This window comes from Pipistrellus hanaki, assembly GCF_964339955.1.
Source record: "Pipistrellus hanaki genome assembly, chromosome: 2".
NCBI classification, from domain to species: domain Eukaryota; kingdom Metazoa; phylum Chordata; class Mammalia; order Chiroptera; family Vespertilionidae; genus Pipistrellus; species Pipistrellus hanaki.
The window spans coordinates 34,937,530-34,958,338 of NC_140504.1; the positions used below are offsets into that span (position 1 = coordinate 34,937,530).

Consider the following 20,809-nt stretch of genomic DNA (forward strand, 5'->3'; position numbering starts at 1 on the left):
AGGTGAACAGGGAATACAAATTGCAAAGCCACAGTTAGCAATGATACTCAGAAGTCCAGGAAAAAAGTATAAAAATACTTGATTTGGTAAAAATGTTAACTCTCCCCTAATTTATCCAAAAGTTCAAAGAAATTCCAATAAAAATCCTAAGATTTTTAAAACACAAATTTGATAAGCTGTTTCTAAATTTCATCTGGAAGAATAAATACCGAAGAATAGCCAAAAAAATTTTTGATGGGAAAATAAAATGATGTCTAGTTCTCTCATCTATGAAAATGTATTATAAAGGTATAGCAATCAAAACTTTATTGATGCCAGAATAAGTAAACTATATAATGGACAAGAGTATAATTTAGAAACAGATCTATGTATTATGCAGGAATTCAGTCTCTGATAAAGTTAGCATTTAACAGAAAAGTATCTGTACAGAACTCAGTAGACAGGCAATGTAATTTATTGTCCAAACCAGGACAATTTGAGAGTGCAAGGAAGTAGCAATTGGAGGCTGGAACAAGAGCCAAAAACTGGACTGTCCTATGCAAATGCAGACATATGGTTATGTAGTTCTAGACAGGGTTGTCCCTGCGAAATTATGAATACTTCCCCATTCCAGGCATTTCAGGTTAAGCACTAACTCCTACAGTTACCATAGTCATAGGGTCCTGGTCATCAGGGAGATATTCAAGAACCAAGCTCCAGGCTCTGAGAGAGGCTGTGCCTAGAGAAGTCAGGTCCCTACTTCTCAGACAGGATCAGAAGATAATATTTAGGTTACAACTGTAGAAATTTGGTAATAGCAATCAAGGCAGAAATCTAACTTTAGTAACTTAGAAATACAAGAGACGAAAGCATCAAGGTTACTTATCTTGATATTGAGGGCCAGGTTCTGTTCAGGAGAGGGTACCTCAGGAGGGGTGTGAAGGTAGAGAGCTAGAGGCAGTATGCAGGGGCCAGGAACCTGATGGGGCCTGGCACAGTTTTTACTTAGTAACCTTATAAGTGTTCTAAAACTTTAGTAAAGATTTTGATGCAAATTATTATTTACCAACATTAAAAAAAAAACACCACAAAATGGTTCTCAGTATAAAAGCTCCACAGGCTAAAATAAGATAAAAATATGTGAAAGTGTTGCAGAGGGTTATCAAGCACTCCGATGGTGTCCACACACAGTTTATTACCAGACATTACATAAAATATTTATTGCTGGACACTTTACATGCATTATCTCACTTAACCACAGCCACCGCTCCAAGTAGGTTTTATTAGCATCATCTAACCAAGGAAGCTGAGGCTTCCAGGAAAGATCTTCACACCATTGCTAAGTGGTGGTCAGAACCCAGATCTGTGAGGCTCTTAGCCTTTATGTCTTGCTGATAACCAGGATTACTCTTTGGGTAAATAAACAGAGATGTCTGTAAACACAGGATAAGTCCAATAGACACTTACTCTTGGGGAAAACCAATTGCACACAATCCAGAGATTTAAAGAATATTCATACTCATTAAATTATAATTATGTGTTGGCTTGAAAAATTTTCTGTGTTCACCTGAGAATAGCAAAAGTCATATGTTAATCTTAGAATCATACTAGCCTCCTCTTTTTCTCACATACTCTGTAATCAACACTCAGCCAATCCAGTCTGCTCTACCTTCAAAATATATTCAGCACCTCCACTGCTATCAGATTGCTCCACAAGTCCATCATCTCTTGTCTTGACCCTTTGTACAACTTCAAAATAGGACTCCCTGCTTCCACCCTTGCTCTTCACGGTCTATTATCAACACATCGGCCAGAGTGGCCCCAGTAGAATCTACGTTGATCAAAGTCCTTCCTTGACTCCCCATTTCACTCAGAGCAGAAGGCAAGCCTTGTTTAGTAGCACCTTAATGGTCTGGCTTCCTCCTAACATTCTAACTCACCACTAATTACTTCCACCTAACTCTGCTACATTCGCACTTACCTTCTAGCTGTTCCTCAGAAACAGTAGGTACATGGTCACCTTCGCCTCTTTATAATGGTTATTCTCCTGCCTTGAATATGAAATACCTTATTTCCTTTCCAATGGCTAAATCCTTTTCCACCTCAACTCTTCACCAAAATGTCAGTTCATCAATGAGGCTTCCCTTACTGCCCCTCCTCCCAAAGCATCCCATGCCTTCCCCTGTGTAACATTCTCCAAGGCACTTTTATCACCACGGACATGATAGGTGAATAGTCTCATTTATCTTTATCGTTCTATTCTCTTTTGGAAGTATTAGGTTTAACCACAAGAAATAGCCATTTGGATAGGTCAAAAATATTCTAGTATTAACAAGATCATGTAATTTAATTTACAGTTTTATGAGGATCTATTTTACCTCTGCTAAATTTCCTTATGCAGATAACAATGCCTTGCATATAGCAGATGCTCAATAAATACTTGTTGAAAATGACTGATTTGAGAACTAGAGCACACAGATGTAGTTAGGTGTCTCACCAAACTGGTAGTAATCACTTTTCATCTAGCTTAGTTTCTCCTCGGTTATCATCGCTCACGCCCAATCAGGCAGTTAGTCTGTCCTGAACTCATCTAATGGTTTCTCTGGAACTCAAAGCCAATGGTGGCCACACCACTTGCCTCTCTAATTTCAAGGACTTCAAAGCTCTGTGCTCTGTTGACAGTTTCAGACAGAGAAACTACCCACTATTGTGCTGATTCCCTTACCTAGTCTCTCCTTTCAAAAGGAAACCTGGCATAGGCAGGGCATATCAGGGCATAGGCAGGGCATCCAGATCAAGCAGAAATAACTGCTCTTCTGAGTTAGGAATAAGAGCAGGGAGAAAAGACCCCTAGTCCCTTCTTCTCCCTTTGCTCAAGGCTTAGAGATTCCTGATTTCCAGTCTTCATACTTACTGAACATATTTTATTGCCTATTTATATTCTCTGGCAATTTACTCCTCTCTTACTGCTTTCTCCCTAATCAGTATGACCTACACATATTTTCATGGGTGATTTCTTCTTCATAGCAGTAAGCGCTTAATAATCTAACTTTGCTTTTGCACCCCTTTTTGAACCTGAGCCCAGAAGAATCAAATAGGTAGTGCCCCTTTGTTCAGCCAGATTTATTTTAACAGAACAAAGACAGTCACACACTCAGAACACAAGCATTGCTGGAATGCAGTGAGGAGAATATGCATGTCTTGGAAATACACATGCTCACTGCCTCTTCCTCCTCAATCTTCCCATTAACCCAGACCCCAGCTCAATACCCCTTTTGGGAACTCTAGAAATTCACCAGGCACAGCCTTCCTAGTTTATGACACTGCTTCTTTCCCTACTAAAGAAATTGTCAAACACCGTGAAGAAAGGCAGTCCCGATTAATTGATTTTCTTTAATAGACAGAAAGCCATTACCTCTTCATTTCCAACACAGAGCAGATGCTCAGTGTGTCCCTATTCAAAAACATCAGCCAGGGTTTTCTGCTTATTTTACAGCCCTACTTTTCATTGCTACACGATTTTACAGACCAAGTCTTAGGAACTTATCCAGTAAAACAAATAAGGATAAGCAGGAGAAAAAACAGATCCATAGAATATATACTACATGTGTCCATTCAGGCTGCTATAATAGAACACCACAGGCTGGGTGGCTCATAAACAACAGGAATTTGTTTTTCATAGTTCTGGACACTGGGAAGTCCAAAATCAAGAGAAGGGAGCTTGCTTGAATCTTTTTTATAAGGACTAATTTCATTTATGAGGGCTCCACCTCGTGATCTACTCACTTCCAAAAGGTTTCACCTACTAAAACCAGCACCTTGGAGGTTGGTATTTCAACTTATGAATTTTAGAGGGACACAACATTCAGTCCATAATAATGGCCCAGCCCCTATCCCATAGATCCCCTTATTTCCATTCCACGGTCTTGAGAAATTGGTTAGATACAGCGGGCCTAAGAAAGGAAAGGCATGGTCTGAGACAATAGTTCTGTGAGAAGTTACACAGAGAGGAGTTCTGGCCACTGTGGGACTGTAAGCCTGCAGCTCTCATTCACATTCCAGAGTGTGTGTGTGTGTGTGTGTGTGTGTGTGTGTGTGTGTGTGTGTGTGATGGGGGGACAGCAGACCAGACCTGTGTCACCAACAATGGGAGAAACACACACTTAGAAGAACCAGCTCTGGGCTGGAATAGAGACAAGAGTGACTGACTTGCCAAAAACTGCTTCTACAAGTATGGAAACTTTTTTTCTCCATTCAAGCTTGGGACAACTTGCCATCCTTCTCTGCCCCACTGTCATTGAGGATATAACCAAAATGAAAGGACAGCAGGGATAATGGCTCCAAACTATATCCACCATTTATGTCATTTTTAAAACTTAGGGAAATTTTAAAGGGCAAATACTATGTGTTCCTTCTATCTAACATCTCAGTATTTTCCTTGTTTCTTTGACCTTAATTTTGAGTGGAAGATCTTATGAAAGGTAGCAAAAAATTTCAACTTGCAGAGGGCAACACACCTCACAGAACGCCTCATACAACTGAAGGTATAGAACTGCTTTCTGAACCAGGTTCACTTGTCTCTATGCCATCGGATAATTGTATCCCAGTTCCATAAATGCATCCAAACTTCAGAGACATATCATAGTACCTTTGACTTTTCTGGGTCGAGAACTAATATGTGATTCACACAAGAATGAGCAAGCTATTACTCATGGTCAGCAGTGCACCAATTACTATTTGTTGCCAATTCACCAAGAGCATTATTGTGCTTAAGCACTTGATTTCTTTTAAGACTTCCCATATGCCTCATACTGGCCAAAAATACGAAACTAATTCCTCACATCTAGTATGGTATCTGATATCTCATTTGTTTCTAACAAATAATATATAAATGAATGCATCAATAAATCAGAAACTGTTTAAATGATAAAGAAAAGGAGAATAGTAGAGAGGGTTTTGAGAAGGAATGATCTAATACTTACAGTCTAGATAATATACCCCCTTAGCTCTTATTTTATGGAAACCAATTTTCACACTAAAAACATTAGATTCTTAAAATAGGAATTCTTTTCCTTGAGAAATAATCACCATCATTAGACATACCATTTGTACCAAATGGTCACCCTGCTAGAGTATGTGGGGAACATTTTGAAATGATGAATATGGTTCTTGTCAAACATGTTATTCCTTATGTAAATACAAATTCATTTACAACTGACATTGCTATAAAGAAAATTAGAATCATTCAGCTTGAGTTTTGACATAGGACATCAAGGGAAGCTCAGGGACTTTATCCTTGAGGGCTCTCAAGAACAAAAGCCAAACTGCAGCTTGCTGTCAACATCTAGACCCTCTTTCAGAGTCCCTGTACTGTCCACTGCCTGCAGACCTCCTCCCTGGACATTTTGTTTGGCATTTTCTTTAGCTCTCCCAGCCACTCTGCACCTTCCCAGGCAGCTCCAACAACCCACCCTGCCCCAAAGTACCATTCCTCTTACTATATTTTCCACTGCTGTTAATGATGGCCACCCATCCACAGAATTCCCAAGGAGAAACATAGATTTCCTTTTAAAACGCTCTTTCCTCCTTGGGCAGTATTCTCAGTGGTTAGAGGGTCAGCCCATGCACTAAGGGGTCTCTGGTTCAATTATCAGTCAAGGGCATGTACACAGGTTGCACATTCCATCCTAGGCCCTGGTAGGAGCTCACGCCAGAGGCAACCAATCTTTATGTCTTTTTCATATCAATGTCTCTCTCTCTCTCTCTCTCCCTCTCTCTCTCTCTCTCTCTCTCTCTCTCTCTCTCTCTCTCTCTCTCTCTCTCTCTCTCTCTCTTTCCTTCTCCCTCCCTCCCTCCCTCTCCTCATGCCTCTCTTTCACCCTTACTAAAAAGCAATGAAAAATATCATCAGATGAAAATTTTTAAAATTTTTTTAATTAAATTCTCTTTCCATCACCTTTTACATCTTTAATTCAATGTCACCAAGTCCTGACTTCACCCCTTCCAAACACTGCTTGGATCTCTTTATTTTATTTTATTTTATTTTATTTTATTTTATTTTATTTTATTTATTTAGGCATCCACACTTCTTTCAGATCTTACTTGAATTAGTGCCATTATCATCTCCTTCTGCTTATCATTTCATCCTGCTCTAATTTATCAATAATACTTTCAAATATGTAAATGTCATCATGTGGCTTGGTTCCTTGCTTTAAAAATGTGCAATGAATTTCAAAATTAAGGAAAAAATTAAATGCATAATAAGATTTCATCATCTTCAAGATAAATTCCAGGACCTCTATATGGTCTTTGCAAGACCAGTGGAATTTCAAGATTTGACTCTTAATTTTCAATTCCCTGTACATGTCATAATCAATCATACCAGCCAGGAATGTTAACATGTTCTCAAGAAACAAAAGTAGAAAAGGGTGATAGTGTTGCCATCCTCAACAATCAGATGACACTAGAAAAACTATATTCAGAAAAATAGCATTGTACAGTGTTTAAAGGTGTAGATTCTGAATGTAGGCACCATATATGTGTCCTAGCTCCTTCACCTACCAGCTCTGTAACTTTTGGCAAGTACTTTATGTCCCTAGTTCCCTCTCCAGTAAGATAGTAATGATAAGAGCACCTGTCTTTATAGAGGTTTTGTGGCAACTAAATTAATTAAACTATATACAGCACTAATAAATAAATGTTAGTAATATAGCATGCCCATGATACTTTAAGAGAGACATTAACCAATGGAAAATATCCTGAGGAGGTGACTAAAATAAGAAAAACTGAGAACATGTTGTGTGAACAGTTAGATAACATACAGTTCATAGTGAAGAAGTGTAGGCAGGATATTACAGCTATTACAGGATATTAGAAAGCAATCCAGAGGGCTGAATCAGGAACAATAGTAGAACTCTAGTAGAACAGATTCCAGTTCAGCATATGGAAACACTTTCCATGAAATACAAGTATTCTGCAAGTGGTCTCCAGGGAAAGTGAATTCCCACACCACTAGAGTTGTTTAATCAAGAGCTGCAAAACTCCTTGTTTGGAGTATTCTAAAGGACTCAAAGCATCAGATAGAGGGTAGAATAACTTCTAAGCATCTTTTGAGTCTCAGATGACCAAGGATTTAACCTATCTATGAACAGTAAATAGGTGTTCATATGAATTGATTATTTTTGGTAAATTCTATGAAGCATATGTATGTCACTAACACCAGCTTAGGTTGATTTGTCATTTAGTTTCCCTCAGTCAACCTGTTTCCTAGAGCTGTGTAAACTCTAGATTGTGGCTATACCACAGCACCTGAAACACTCTCCCTGGCCCCATGATTGATGGTGTCTAGCCAGTGTCCTCAAGGTGCAGCTATCCCTGGATATTGCACCTGCATTTCCTTGTTTCTTAAAGAAGAACCTTGAAAGAAACAACGATCATTTTTCTCTGCAATTTTCTTAACGTGTTTATTTCATTCATTGACATGTTTTGAAAGCAGTATGGCAAAAATGAGTTTAAGAAGAGGGCCCATTTCTTTGCTTCTCAGCTTCCTCACTTCATTTTAAACTGATACATATTGTTGTATTTTCATCAATCCAAGAAAACCAAAAATATTAAGTCTCAATACTGGCATATGTCCTAGACTTCTCATAATGCTTCCAGCTTTAAATTATTAGTAGTCAATGATTTCCATGAATTCTGTCTCAAATCACTTTTGTTGAGATAATGGTCTTACTTTGACATATTACTATATTAAAATATATAAAGTTATTTATATACATATAAATAGCTATATATAAACAAATAGCTGCCAATAATGTCAGATTCATTATTTTAATTAATCATCACAACAAGTGTCAAAGATTACATTAATATCCCCACTTTATAGATAAGGAGACACACACACAGAGAGAGAGAGAGAGAGAGAGAGAGAGAGAGAGAGAGAGAGAGAGAAAGTTAATCAGCTTGCATCCAATGTAATATTATTAGCAAAAGGGCAGAAATGGAGCTTCAAGTCAGTGTTCTCTGCTTTCTATTCTCATGGTTTAATACCACTATTCCCCTTAGTGATAAAACACATGGATAAATAAGTAAATCTTTGACTGTTGGGTGGGAAGGAGAGGGGCTGGACTATTCAATTTGATGCTGAGAACACTGAGTTAGCATTGCTGATATCCTCCAGGAGTAGAAATGTACACATATTAATAGTAGTCAGTTCAAATGCCTATTGAGAGAGGCAATGGACAAATTTAATTTAATTCACCCAATGACCATTACAGTGGACAGACCAGGACCTATGAACCATATTTCCTTGCTGACAAAATATCTCCCTCGCCATCTGCAATAGCAGCCAAAATTTCCACTCTCACAAATCCCATCTGAGAAAGAGCAGTGGGTTTAAAACTCGGCTAGAGATGGGGCTGTGTGGGGAGACAGTTTAGGGTGGGAGGAATTGGGCAGAAGAGCCTGTTGGACTCCTCACAGCCAGACAAGGTTTGTGCCCAAGATGTCCAGCTCCATAGCAATGGCTTGGTCCATAGAAATGCTTTCTAGGGATCATTGGCAGGCATTTTCATGTTGCCTTCCCATTTGGTGCTTACTCTCTCCTCCCTCTGCTTTATTAGTTCCCATGAGCATTACTCAATGCTTCATTTAAGAAATCAACAGAATGCAAAACAGAAATAAATCACATTTAACCTAAGACAAATTAGAAGTCAAATAAGTCATAGGAATAGCCCTTGATTGCAATTTTCTAAAGCAGAACAAAATAAAACATTTTAGACAAAAGGAACCTTGCACTCCTGTCTTTTCATTCTCTCGTGTTACATATGAGGAACAAATAGCCAGAAGGCAAAAGGGCCCAGTTATAGACTAGTCTGAAGCAGAGCATTACTGTGTCCTTGGCTTAATCTTTTCTCTACTCTTCTTTCCATGAAGAATTAAAGATCTCATTTATGAATGTCTACTGAATGCATTTAATTGTATGAACTTCTACACAGATTCTATTATCTTTAAATCTAATATATATTTTACCCTTTTTCAAATGGTCATAATAATAGCATATACTTAATTCTTCTCATGTTGTACTTTTCATATATTAACTCACATATGTTTACATACTTTCATATGTATTTATATATTAATATGGATACATATATTAAACTTGCATATATTCATATTACATACACTGTGTACTGATATAATATAAATGACTAGAGGCCTGGCGCATGAAATTCATGCACTCAAGGGGGTCCCTCACCCCAGCCTGTACCCTATTGCAGTCCGGGAGCCCTCTGGGGATGTCTGACTGTGGGGAGCGGGCCTAAGCATGCAGTTGGACATCCTTAGCACTGCCACAAAGGCAGGAGAGGCTCCTGCCACTGCAGCTGCACTCACCAGCCATGAGCCTGTGTTCTGGCTGAGTGGCGCTCCCCCTGTGGGAGTACACTGACAGCCTAGGGGCAGCTCCTGCATTAAGCGTCTGCCTCCTTATGGTCAGTGCGGGTCATAGTGACCAGTTATTCCACCGTTTGGTCAATTTGCATATTAGCCTTTTATTATATAGGATTATTTCATTAAACATCATAAAACACACCACCCATAAAAATTCAGCCTTTACAAAAACTCTATGAGGAATGTACTATTATTATCAACTTCATTTTATAGAAAACAGGTGGAAAAGTATTAGAAGTTTGCCAGTGTAACACAGGTAATAAGAAGCAAAGCCAGAGTTGGGGTTCATTTGTCTTTCTATGCTTTACTTTCTTGCCTTTTTCTCACTCCTACCATATTCTTTTACCAACCCCCACCCTCTCTCTGTAAGTTTGATGTGGCAAAGGATGTAGTACTCAATGAAGAAAAAGGCAATGTTGCCACCATCATTTAGTACCTATTAGGTATTTGATATGGATTTTGGTACTTGGTTTGCCTAGCAAAAATGTACAGGTTGAGAGAGTATAGGTTTTGGAGTTGGACATGCCTGTATTGAAATTCCTTTTTATTTTTATATTTTATTGAATTTTTACAGAGAGGTAGAGGGAGGGATAGAGAGTTAGAAACATCAACAAGAGAGAAAAATCGATCAGCTGCCTCTTGCACACCCCCTACTGGGGATGTGCCTGCAACCAAGGTACCTGCCGTTGACTGGAATCAAACCTGGAACCTTTCAGTCTATCCACTGAGCCAAACAGGTTTTGGCTGAAATTCTGACTTTACAACTTAATAGCTATGAGACCTCAGACAATTTACTTACTTTCTGAATATCAGTTTCCTCTTCTGGTAAGTAGAGAGAAACTCCCCTAGGGTTACTGTCAGAATTAAATAAAGCAAGGCATATAAATGTAGTATTTATAGAGGTCTGGAGAAGTACCTTATATCTTTATTGTCATTTCTAGTTCTTCTCTATAAGAAGTTTTTATTAGAGTTTACCTCCCTAGATTTCCCCCTAGAAGCCAGAATTAAGCCACATTTGCTGAGAAGAGATGAATGGTATCCGTATAACCTGTTGTTCATACCAATGTAGGAAGCATACGTGAGTTATGAGCAGGTTTTCTCATACCAGCTGTGTCTGCATGATTCTCAGTAACTTGAATGTTTAACAATTAAACTGGCTTTAAATATGCAACATAGAAGAAATCAAACCGAACATCAGTTGTGATTATCAACTTGAAAAGCTCATTAAGGTGTGAACATGAAATAGTAGACTAATTAAAACTATGTAAAAATGTGTTCTCCATTTGTTCATATAACTTTTTAAATAAAAATTTAAAAAAAACACAGAAGGACTTGATGTATTGGTATGGCCAATTTAGGGGAAATTTTTCTACTACTTTCTGCAAATGAAAAACACTAACATTTACTGAGTGCTTATTCAATGCCATACATTATTTCAAATCATCGGCATGGCAGTTCTTTATATGTTATTACCCTGATTTCCTTGATGAGCAAAATGAGTGTCAGGGAAGTTCAACAATATATTGAGCTGAGATTTCAACCTGAAAGTAACTTGAAAGTTCTTTAGACTAAGTCATGAGATAATCATTTCTGATAGCTGTTATGACTATAGAAGTGATGCAATATGTATTTTATTTCAGGCACATGCATGACAACCTTATGTCAAAGACCCTGATCCACACTTGTCTGACCAGTCTGTCTCCTCCTCTAGACTGTAAGTTCCATAAGAGAAGGGTCATGCCCATTGTGTTCATCAATATATCCCAATACCCAGGCTCATTACCAGTTACATAGTCACACATTCAACAAATACTTGTTGAATGCAGAACTAATGCTGAATTAACTAAAAGAATAGCAGTAAATGCACAGTCATTCTTTTGCATGTGGCAACACTGAGGAGGAAAGAAAAGGAGTGCTTTGCCTGCAGTAAGATGATTTTTCAGTGACAGAGTAAAGATTAGAAGCCTGGGTCCATTATTTTACTTGAGCTGTGATCTCCTAAAGTGGAAGTCAAACACACCACAACTACATCAATGACTGTCCCACGTACATGACAGAGGTAATGGTGATTCCCACACCCATCTCTAACCAGAAGAACCAATACATGGTTGACCCAGCTATTGAAAAGCAGCCTGTGATAAACATGTAGAGAACCCATCCTCTCGTATTTGATTCTTCTCAAAGAGGCCATGGTTTTCATAAATACACTTCTCTATCCCTACAACTAGGCAGCAACTAAAGCTGTTCAATCAATCTTCCAGGCATCAATCTGCGGAAGAAAGGCCATTTCCATTTCTGTTCAGAGGCATTGTCAAGAAATTATTCAGGAGTACTTGCTAGTCCCCCAAATGACACTAACATGTAAGGGGTGGATAAAGAAATAGGAACAAAGAATTAGAAGGAGCAGCTAGAGAGTGAAAAAGAAAACCAACAGAGCATTGTCCTGTAAGTCACTTTTAGAAGAAGAAAATGACCAATGACCCTGATATCAAAGCTGAGAGGCTAAGTGAGATGAGGAGAGAACAGTAACTATAGTACCTTTAAAAATTGCAATTCTGGCCCGGCCAGTATTGCTTAGTGGTTGAGTGTCAACCTGTGAACCAGGGGACCACAGTTCGATTCCCAGTCAGGGCATATGCCTGGGTTATGGGCTCAATACCCAGTGTGGAGCAAATAGGAGGCAGCCAATCAATGATTCTCTGTCATCATTGATATTTCTATCTCTCTCTCTCTCTCCCTTCTTCTCTGAAATCAATAAAAATATATTTTTAAAAAAATAATAAATAAAAAGGACAGTTCTGATATAGTGCAAAAATCAATGTATTTTTCTGACCCAGCATGGATTATATTCCTCAGAAACAGAAATAGGTAGTTTAATGCCTGCAATACTCAATACAGTGCCTGGCACATAATAAATATTGTCAAGCAGATGCCCAAATGGATTCATTAAAACCAGGTGCCGTAATTCATTTTGGAAGGAAACATTTTAAGCTGCCCTTAATAAAAAGTACCAGTGTTTTCTAAATTAAATCACTAGGTCTAAAATTATCACCATACATTTTCCTTCTTCCTCCAAACCCCCTGAAGCCAAAACAACTCAATTCCTGTGGAGAACGTGTAATATGCCATCCGCAAAGATGAAGCCCCACGCAGTAGAAGCATTCCTAAATTTCTCTGTTTTGAGTGACCTTTTAAGTTGCTGCTGTGATGTCATTAGAATTACCATTTTATGCAAGATTAGGCATGTAATTATGTGTTAAATGGTTCCTCTGGCTCCTGCTTGCCATATAATAAAGCAGAGTGCATTAAGAGTATCCCATGTGCATAGCTCAAGGCCAATGACACCAGAAAATGGATCCACTTTGCTCTTTCCTGCCGTGTGACCCACTCGCCCTTGCTGCTGTCCCCGCGAGGCCTCGGCACCGGTGGGTAGTGAAGAGCCACTGCAGAGTGGCTCTCTGGAGCAGTTACTCTCCTCCCAAAGCTTCTAGAGCCAGAGGAGTCTCCATAAAATTTAATTTATTTGTGGTTTTTTTGGCAAGGATGTGAAGAACAAGAAGACCTTTGCACCTATTGGTGGGACTGCAAATTGGGGCAGCCACTTATAGAAAATGGTATGGAAGATCCTCTAAAAACTAAAACTAAAAATGGAAGTACCCAGCAATTCTACTTTGGGGTGTTTCTGTAAAAACAAAAACACTAATTCAAAAAGATATATACCAATAGTCAAGATGTGGAATTTACAATAGCCAAGATATGGAAGCAACTTAGGTGTCCATCGATAGATGAATAGGTAAAGAAGATGCAATAACATATAGTATACGTGTACATACTATTGATATAATGGGATATAATGAGAAAGACAAATGCTGTATGATTTTAGGCTAATAACCAGTATACTGTGTAATCTAAACAAAACAAAAACAGACTCATAGAAACTCATCCACCAAAGGTATGGTTGTCAGAAAGGAGGGGGAGAAGGTGGGTGAAAAGGTGAAGGGAATATAGTCAATAATACTGCAATAAATTTGCACAGTGACAGATGGTTATTAGAATTAGTGGGCAATTACATTGTAAGGTATAAAAATGTCAAATCATTGTATTGTACACTTGAAACTAATGTAACTATGTATACCAACTATACTTAAATTTTAATAATTCACCTTAATTAAGTCAGAGCCTAAGAGTTTGTAACAGTGTTTCTCACCTTGGCTGCATGGCAGAATTCCGACAGCTTTTAAAAATTATAACCCCTATAGTTTCTCACAGGTCTGGCTTGAGATCCAGGCATCAGCTTTCTTTAGATGTTTTCTCCCATGATTCGAATGTGTGTCCAGGATTCAGAGGAACCTTCCTTATGCTTCTGTTGCTCAGGATGGGTGTTAACTGAATATGAATAAGGAAGTATTTCAGCTTTATTATCTCAATATCTCAGAAAACTGTGTTTTCTCTATTGAGTGTCACTAATCCATGGGGGGGGGGGTTGGGTGGAGAAATCAATAGTCTCGATGTACATGTACAAAACAACTTAATTGGATTTTTTTACAAAAAATAAAATCCAATTATGTTTGCCTTTAAAATTAATAACAGTAGGAAAATTAATAAACTAATGCTTAGTTTGTACCAGAAAGGCAAGTATTATTGTTCCCACTTGTACAACTGCAGAATCTAAGACACGGAGATGCTAAATCGACTTGTCCCAAGTCACACAACTGGTGGGTGGTGATGCCAACATGTGAGCAAACAAACTGGCACATGGGGCCCTCCTGCTCATCTGTCCATTATCCGCACTGCCCTCTCTAAAGAAAACCTTACTGGGTGATAATTCAGCAAGAAATAGAAGCCTTCTGTCCAAGTCAATGAATGAGACAGAGGGAGGAGGACCATCAAGGGAAGAGAGGCGGTGGGGGATGGAAGGAGGAGGGACATCCCAAACTAAGGGGAGGACCCAGAAGGAGTTGTGGGCTGCACCCTGTGGGAGTGACCCCCACACAAGTCACCAGGGCCAGTACCAATGGTCATGCCTCTAGTAGACACTTAAATGGTCAAGACAGCAAACACAACCAGTGTGTCACTGTGTGCCCTGTGCTGTGGCATAAAGGTTCATAAGACAGCCAAAACCGGTTTGGCTCAGTGGATAGAGCATCAGCCTGTGGACTAAAGGATCCCAGGTTCGATTCCAGTGAAGGGTATGTACCTTGGTTGCAGGCACATCTCCAGTGGGGGGTGTGCAAGAGGCAGCTGGTCAATGTTTCTCTCTCATCGATGTTTCTAACTCTCTATCCCTCTCTCTTCCTCTCTGTAAAAAAATCAATAAAATGTTTGTTTAAAATTTAAAAAAAAAATGTTTAAAAAACAAAAAAGGTTCATAAGACAGAGCCCTGCCCCGAGTGCCCTTGGCCTGGCAGGGGAGGCGGGATAAGTTGTGCCTTGCTCCAACAGAGGCAAGTACCAGGAATGGGGAGCAGAGCCAAGGAAGCTGCCCATGTGGGCCAGAGAAGGCTTCTCGGAAAAGGTGGCATCTGAGATGGCCTTCAAAACGGAGGAAGTCCCTCCCTCGCAGGGATGGGAGGCAGAGGAAAAGTGTGACCTGAGTTAGTGAGATAGAAACCCACAATGTGTGTGTTGGAAATGGGAAAGGCCCCCTTGTAAATTCCCGAGGCCAAGCTATTGTTCCAGTCTCACTGACTCCCCTCTTTAGGACTTCTGGGTTTCAGATCACACTCATCTGTGTATAGTCGTGGCTTTGCCCGATTCTCTTCAGTTCCTAGGTCATTTAACGATGGAATTGGACCAGGTTTTTGCCCCCTGCCCACAGCAGCCCCGTGTAGCCACCAACACAGATCTCTGTTTCATGGTAGGACTCCAAATGGCAAAGTATAATAAAGTGCTTTCTTGTCTCTGTATAACTTTCCTCATCACAATTCAAAAGAAATGTTGCTTGTCTTAGACAGTGAGCAGAACTAAGGTAATTATGTGAGGAGTTCAGGAGGGCTGCCTTTGAGCTGAGAACCGCCTAAACCGCTTCATTAAATAATCCGAGTCTTTCTTTGAAGCCTGGAAATTGTTTTCAACCTGCACAGAACCTTTACACTGTTGTCCTTACGGCGGTTACTCCCTTCCCTTTTAATTAACAACAAACTTAGCAGGTTTTAAATAACTGCATCTTTATGAAAAAAGAAAAAGAAAAAACTGGAGTAAAGATACTCAAATCCACTTATTGGAATAACCTGAGGAGTCAATAAGGTCTTTTCAACCAGTTTTAGACAGTTCATTAGAATAAATATATCTTTCATCTCCCCTTTATCATCTTAGCACAACAGCACAAAGGAGCGATGCAGTCTGAAGTCACCTAAGTGTTTTGAAATCACTGCAGCCCCTTTCACTTGGAATGACTTCAAAGCATTTGTAATACATGTGGTTTGTCCATTACATGCAGGCTAATAAACAGTAACAGGCCAGGAACTCAGCCATTTTTTGCTTTACCTTGACTCAGATTGTACCACTTTTCTTTGTCTATTCAACGTCATTAACCATTGGAGAGGTGACTAAAGTGATCAGAAATGTTGAAATAACTTCTAGAAAGTTTAAGCCAAACCTCATTTTTATGAAGTGGTTTATTCAACTTAGATTAAAATCATTCTTCTTTCCTGAAGGCTGATGGGTTTTAATACTAATGCATTTAATCTCTAGTCTATGTGTTGTTGTTGTTGTTGTTGTTGTTGTTTTAATTAAATGGTTGGGGTAACATTGATTAATTACACTCTATAAATTTTAAAAGTACAACGTTACAATTCAACATCTATGTATTTCATGGCATGCTCATGACTTGAAGTCTCGTTTCCTCCCATCAACATATATTTGACCCCCTTTATTCACTTCATCATCCCCTGACACTCTTCCCCTCTGGTAAACAGCATTCTGATGTCTGTATCTGTAAGTTTGTTTTTGTTTGTTTTGTTAGTTTGTTACTTTTTTTTGTATTTCACAAAGTAAAATCATGAAGAACTACCATATGATCCAGCAATTTCTCTTTGTGATATACACTTGAAAAATATGAAGACACTTATTCATAAAGATATATGGACCCCTATGTTCATTGCAGCGTTATTTACAATAACCAGGCCATGGAAACAACCTAAGTGCTTGTGGATGTGATATGTCACATCTTCTTTATATCTTTCATACAATGGAATACTACTCAGCCATAAAACATATGAAATATTGCCATTCGCTACAGCATGAATGGATCTTGAGAATATTATACTTTTGATATGCTTTAAATATTTTTAAAAGGGCAACATAAATAACTTTAAATATACCAAATCCAAGTCACTGAAGATCTAGCAGATTTAACTTTTAAATCTTTCTAAAACTATTTAGGGCACTCATTCATTCCTGCCATTTGTCCTAGGATAGCAAGGGTGGAAGTATGACTTCTCATGTCCATACTGGTTACCATAATCCCTACCACCTCCCATGGCCTTTGTTCTTTCTACTTCCGATGCTGGCCCAAGTGTTACAGACGGAGCTCCACTCCCAGATCTACTTTCTGAAAGTAGGCAATGCAATTAATTACAATATACTTAGATTCATTCTTTAACTTACTGGATCACAAAATTTTTGAGTTGAGGGAGAGATCTTAGAAGTTACCTGTTTCCAACATTTCATGTTCCAGATTAAAAACAACTAAACCCTAGAAAAGTTAAGTGACTTTCTCAAAGCCACACAGCTAGTTAGTAGCAAAACCGGGCCTATAACCAAGCACTGACCCTTAGCCCTTGCTGCTCAGTGTTGTCTGCAGACCAGTAGTATTAGCATCACCCAAAAGCTTGTTAGAAATGAAGAATTTTGGGCCCCACCCCAGGCCCACTGAATCAGATTCTACATTGTAGATCCCTAAGACATTCGCATGCACATGACAGCTTGAGAATCACTGGGCTAGACCATAATGAGTCTTTCCCTAAAGAGCACAAGAACTGGAGGCAAGTGGACATTGGTTGGAAGCATGATTCCATCTCTTTTCAATCTCTTGGAGGTGTCATTTGTAATCTGGAAATAATAGCTTGCAGGGTTTTTATCATATAAGTATACCAGATACATGCATGTACATTTCACGACATATGTATAGATAATATGTGCACATATCACATCTAGTAGCTAATACAGTGTATAGTGGCTAATATTATTTGGATCCCCAGGCTTACCATCAATATTGTGTTCAACCAGAAAGAAAGCCAAAAGTGACAATGAAACCATAAGGAATCACCTTCCTACTTCCCTTCCTTTTTTTCCTCTTGTTAAATATAATTTTAAATTGTAAATGTGATTATAATTTCTATGATATTTTGTGTTTCTAACTCCCTAGATGATTATTATGTAGAAAATAAATAATAATAGCTAACTATTATATTTTTAGTGCTATGCTTAGAGATGAAAGAACTTATTCCTAAATTACCTCATAGCCAAAGAACACGATATTCCTCTGATATCTTGATTCTAGATCCCATAAGCCAGGCTTCTAGGAGCCAGTCAGTATCTGCTGCCACTGCTGCTGTGATTTGCTCAGCTGCAAGGGGATGAACCCACAGCTTGGCAACAGTAGAGCACATTTAAAAAAAGGATACTATGTCCCAAAAATCTATCTGTCAGCTTCAAGAAAAACATTTTGAAGAGAAAAGAAGCAAAAAGTTAGTATGCAAATCTGAACCAAAATTTTGGAAATATACAGTGTACCACAGAGTGTGAAGTCATACCAAAATTATATTTTGGAGGAGACATTTTAGAGGCAATATGATCTTAATATCAATTGGAAAAACGTGTTGCCCTAAGGCTGTGACTTTCAACCCCAGCAAAAGCAATGCATTTGAAATACCTGGGAAGCTTTCAAAACATTGCATGCACATTTCTGGGGAAGAGCACATGCTTCAGTGGTTTTTTAAAAAGCTCCCAGTTGACTTTCATGGGCAGCCAGGGTTGATACCTGCTTCCCCATAGCATCTGAAACCCAGTCTTAAAGGTCCATCCACTGAGAGCTATGGGTTGTTATAGATACAGAGTTCCCACAGTTTAAAGCAATGGACTGAACTTCAGTGTGTACCTCTTTTAGGTCTTTCCATCATTCCCCCAGGACTTCCACCCTAAGGAAAGGAGCCTCTGGACCCACATCCTCTAAGATGTTTATATGGACCAGCGGCCGGACCTCTTCATCTTACAGACACGATGAGAAAAGGTAAGTGACGACCCAGACAGGATACCACCGGGAAAGCATGGACAGCTGAGCTTTGTGTTTTGCACGTGCTACTCTTGGCTGGGCTCTACATTGAGGGAATGGGGTTTCAGACATTGCAGTCTTCCTCCTCTTTGCACTCTTCACACTCACTCCCACCACGTAGCTTTGCAAAGCCCTGCCTCTGAGACATGCCCTTCACACATGCACATGCACACCCCCTCATCACTTGGCTAACTCCATCTCTGCCTCAGATATCCATTCAGTCAGAACCTCCCACCATCCTCTGACCAGCCCTTACTCTGTTTACTCTCCATTGAATGTCCAGGACCTACCACTGCACCTGGCCATAGTCAATGCTCAGTACTTTCCGAACTGAATTCATAAAAACTACTCTTTAAGACACTGGACATAGGATGGGGAAGGAAAGCTAGAGAGGATAAAAAGAGGATGGACAAGTCCATTGAGCCCTCAAATTCCTTGACAAAACAGTCTGGGTAAAGGAAAAATGGGGGAATAAGGAAAAAGACTAAAGGTCAAAAACAGTGTTAAGATAAAGTGACAAATACTTATTCCAGCCCTCCCATATGGATTTAGGGAGTAAATGCATGCATAAAGTTTTCTGGCCAGTTTTAAATGTTTTTTATGCTTCTCTCTTTCTTTTTTATGTTTTTTTGTTTTGGTTTGGTTTGGTTTTCTTTTGATGTTTGTTTTTTTTCTCACTAAGTCTACATAATGGCTTGTCTCATAGAGGAATGAGCACCGGAATAGGTTAGACTTTGGTGCTACAGCAAGATCTCTCTCTTTCTCATTGACCTTGTAGTATTACTAGGGCTTGGTAATGCTAACTTTTAAACAAAACTGCCTCTACCATCTTTTGCAACTTATGCAGAGCTCACCTGCCTGCAGGTTGTGAGAGAAATCAGGATTGATGAATTGCACTGGGCTCAAGAGGAAAGACCTGGCAGAATTTGCTGGAATGTAGTTTTGAGAACTGGTACTTTTATTTATTTATTTTTAATTGGCATTTTCATACAGATAAAAGCCTTTGAAAAATTCCAGAAGCAAAACTGTCCTTCACAATAATTATGTTACAGCAAAAATTGGGAAGCAATGTTAATATGCACAATAGAAAGCCTGTTAAATAAATCATAAAATGTAATAAATATAACACTTAGCACTTAAAAATATTTTGTCATAATACCAACTAAAAATTAAGTTGGAAAATTACATACAATGATTACAGCCACAAAATATCTATATATATATAAAAAGCCAGTGACTAGAACACTGTAACAATTGGTTGCTATAACACCCATTGGGCCAGTGAACCCTGGATGCGGGGTGGGGAGAGGTTGGAGCAGGGTCAGCCAAACAACCTCCAGCCCCTCCCCCTGGCTGGCCCCACCCCCAAAGGAAGGAAAAACATGTTTTTCAAATTCTCCATTTCCCAAGTGCTTTGTAATATACTATCTTCATTATGGAATAAATAATGATATGATGTTAAAGTAAAATTACAGACCAGAAGACAACTAGTGTTTGAACAAAGTTCAAAAAACTTCCAGTGTACATCATAATACAAGCAGATCAACTGAATTTTACTGTCTGTTCATCTCTAGATTTTCACATGCTTCTCAATGCTTAATCAAGTTGTTTTTCACTTGCTTTCAAGCCAAGTAAGTTGAATCATCTTTCAGTAAGACCTTTACTCCACAACTAAAACTCCATGTGTCATTTCAAAGTTCCATCTTTTATATGTAATTTCCTTAAAAAGAAGAAAAAAAAAACCTGTCCACTCTCAGTGATGGTATGGAAGGACAGAGATTTTGTTGCCCTCCAGGAATATTGTGGCTATGAGTGACCAGCCCTCCTGACATTTTGAAGGCTTCATGAGAGCAGGTGAAGTGAGATGTCTTTTTTCACCTTCCATTTATTCTCATCAAAAAATTTTATTAGATACATTTTGCTGTATCTATATTTTCGTATAACGAAGTGATTAAAGTTTACGAACAATTACTTGCTGCATGTTTTACATGGACTATTTCCATTACAAGATAGAGACCATTTTACCGATGCAGAGCTGAGGCTCGGAGATTTTAAATAACTTCTGTCCAACAACTACCAGTGATGGAATCAGGGTTTAAACCCAGA

The 20,809-nt window shown here is 38.9% G+C and overlaps 1 protein-coding gene across 1 annotated transcript in view; it reads left to right on the forward strand.

Annotated features, from left to right (window-relative positions):
- The window catches only part of KCNMB2 (potassium calcium-activated channel subfamily M regulatory beta subunit 2), a 227,569-nt gene that overhangs the window by 176,960 nt on the left and 29,800 nt on the right, over positions 1-20,809 (forward strand). Inside the window, exon 2 of the mRNA XM_084875570.1 lies at positions 18,539-18,661. Coding sequence (XP_084731696.1) covers positions 18,606-18,661 — 56 coding nt within the window. The 5' untranslated portion in view covers positions 18,539-18,605. The remainder of the gene's footprint in view (positions 1-18,538; positions 18,662-20,809) is intronic.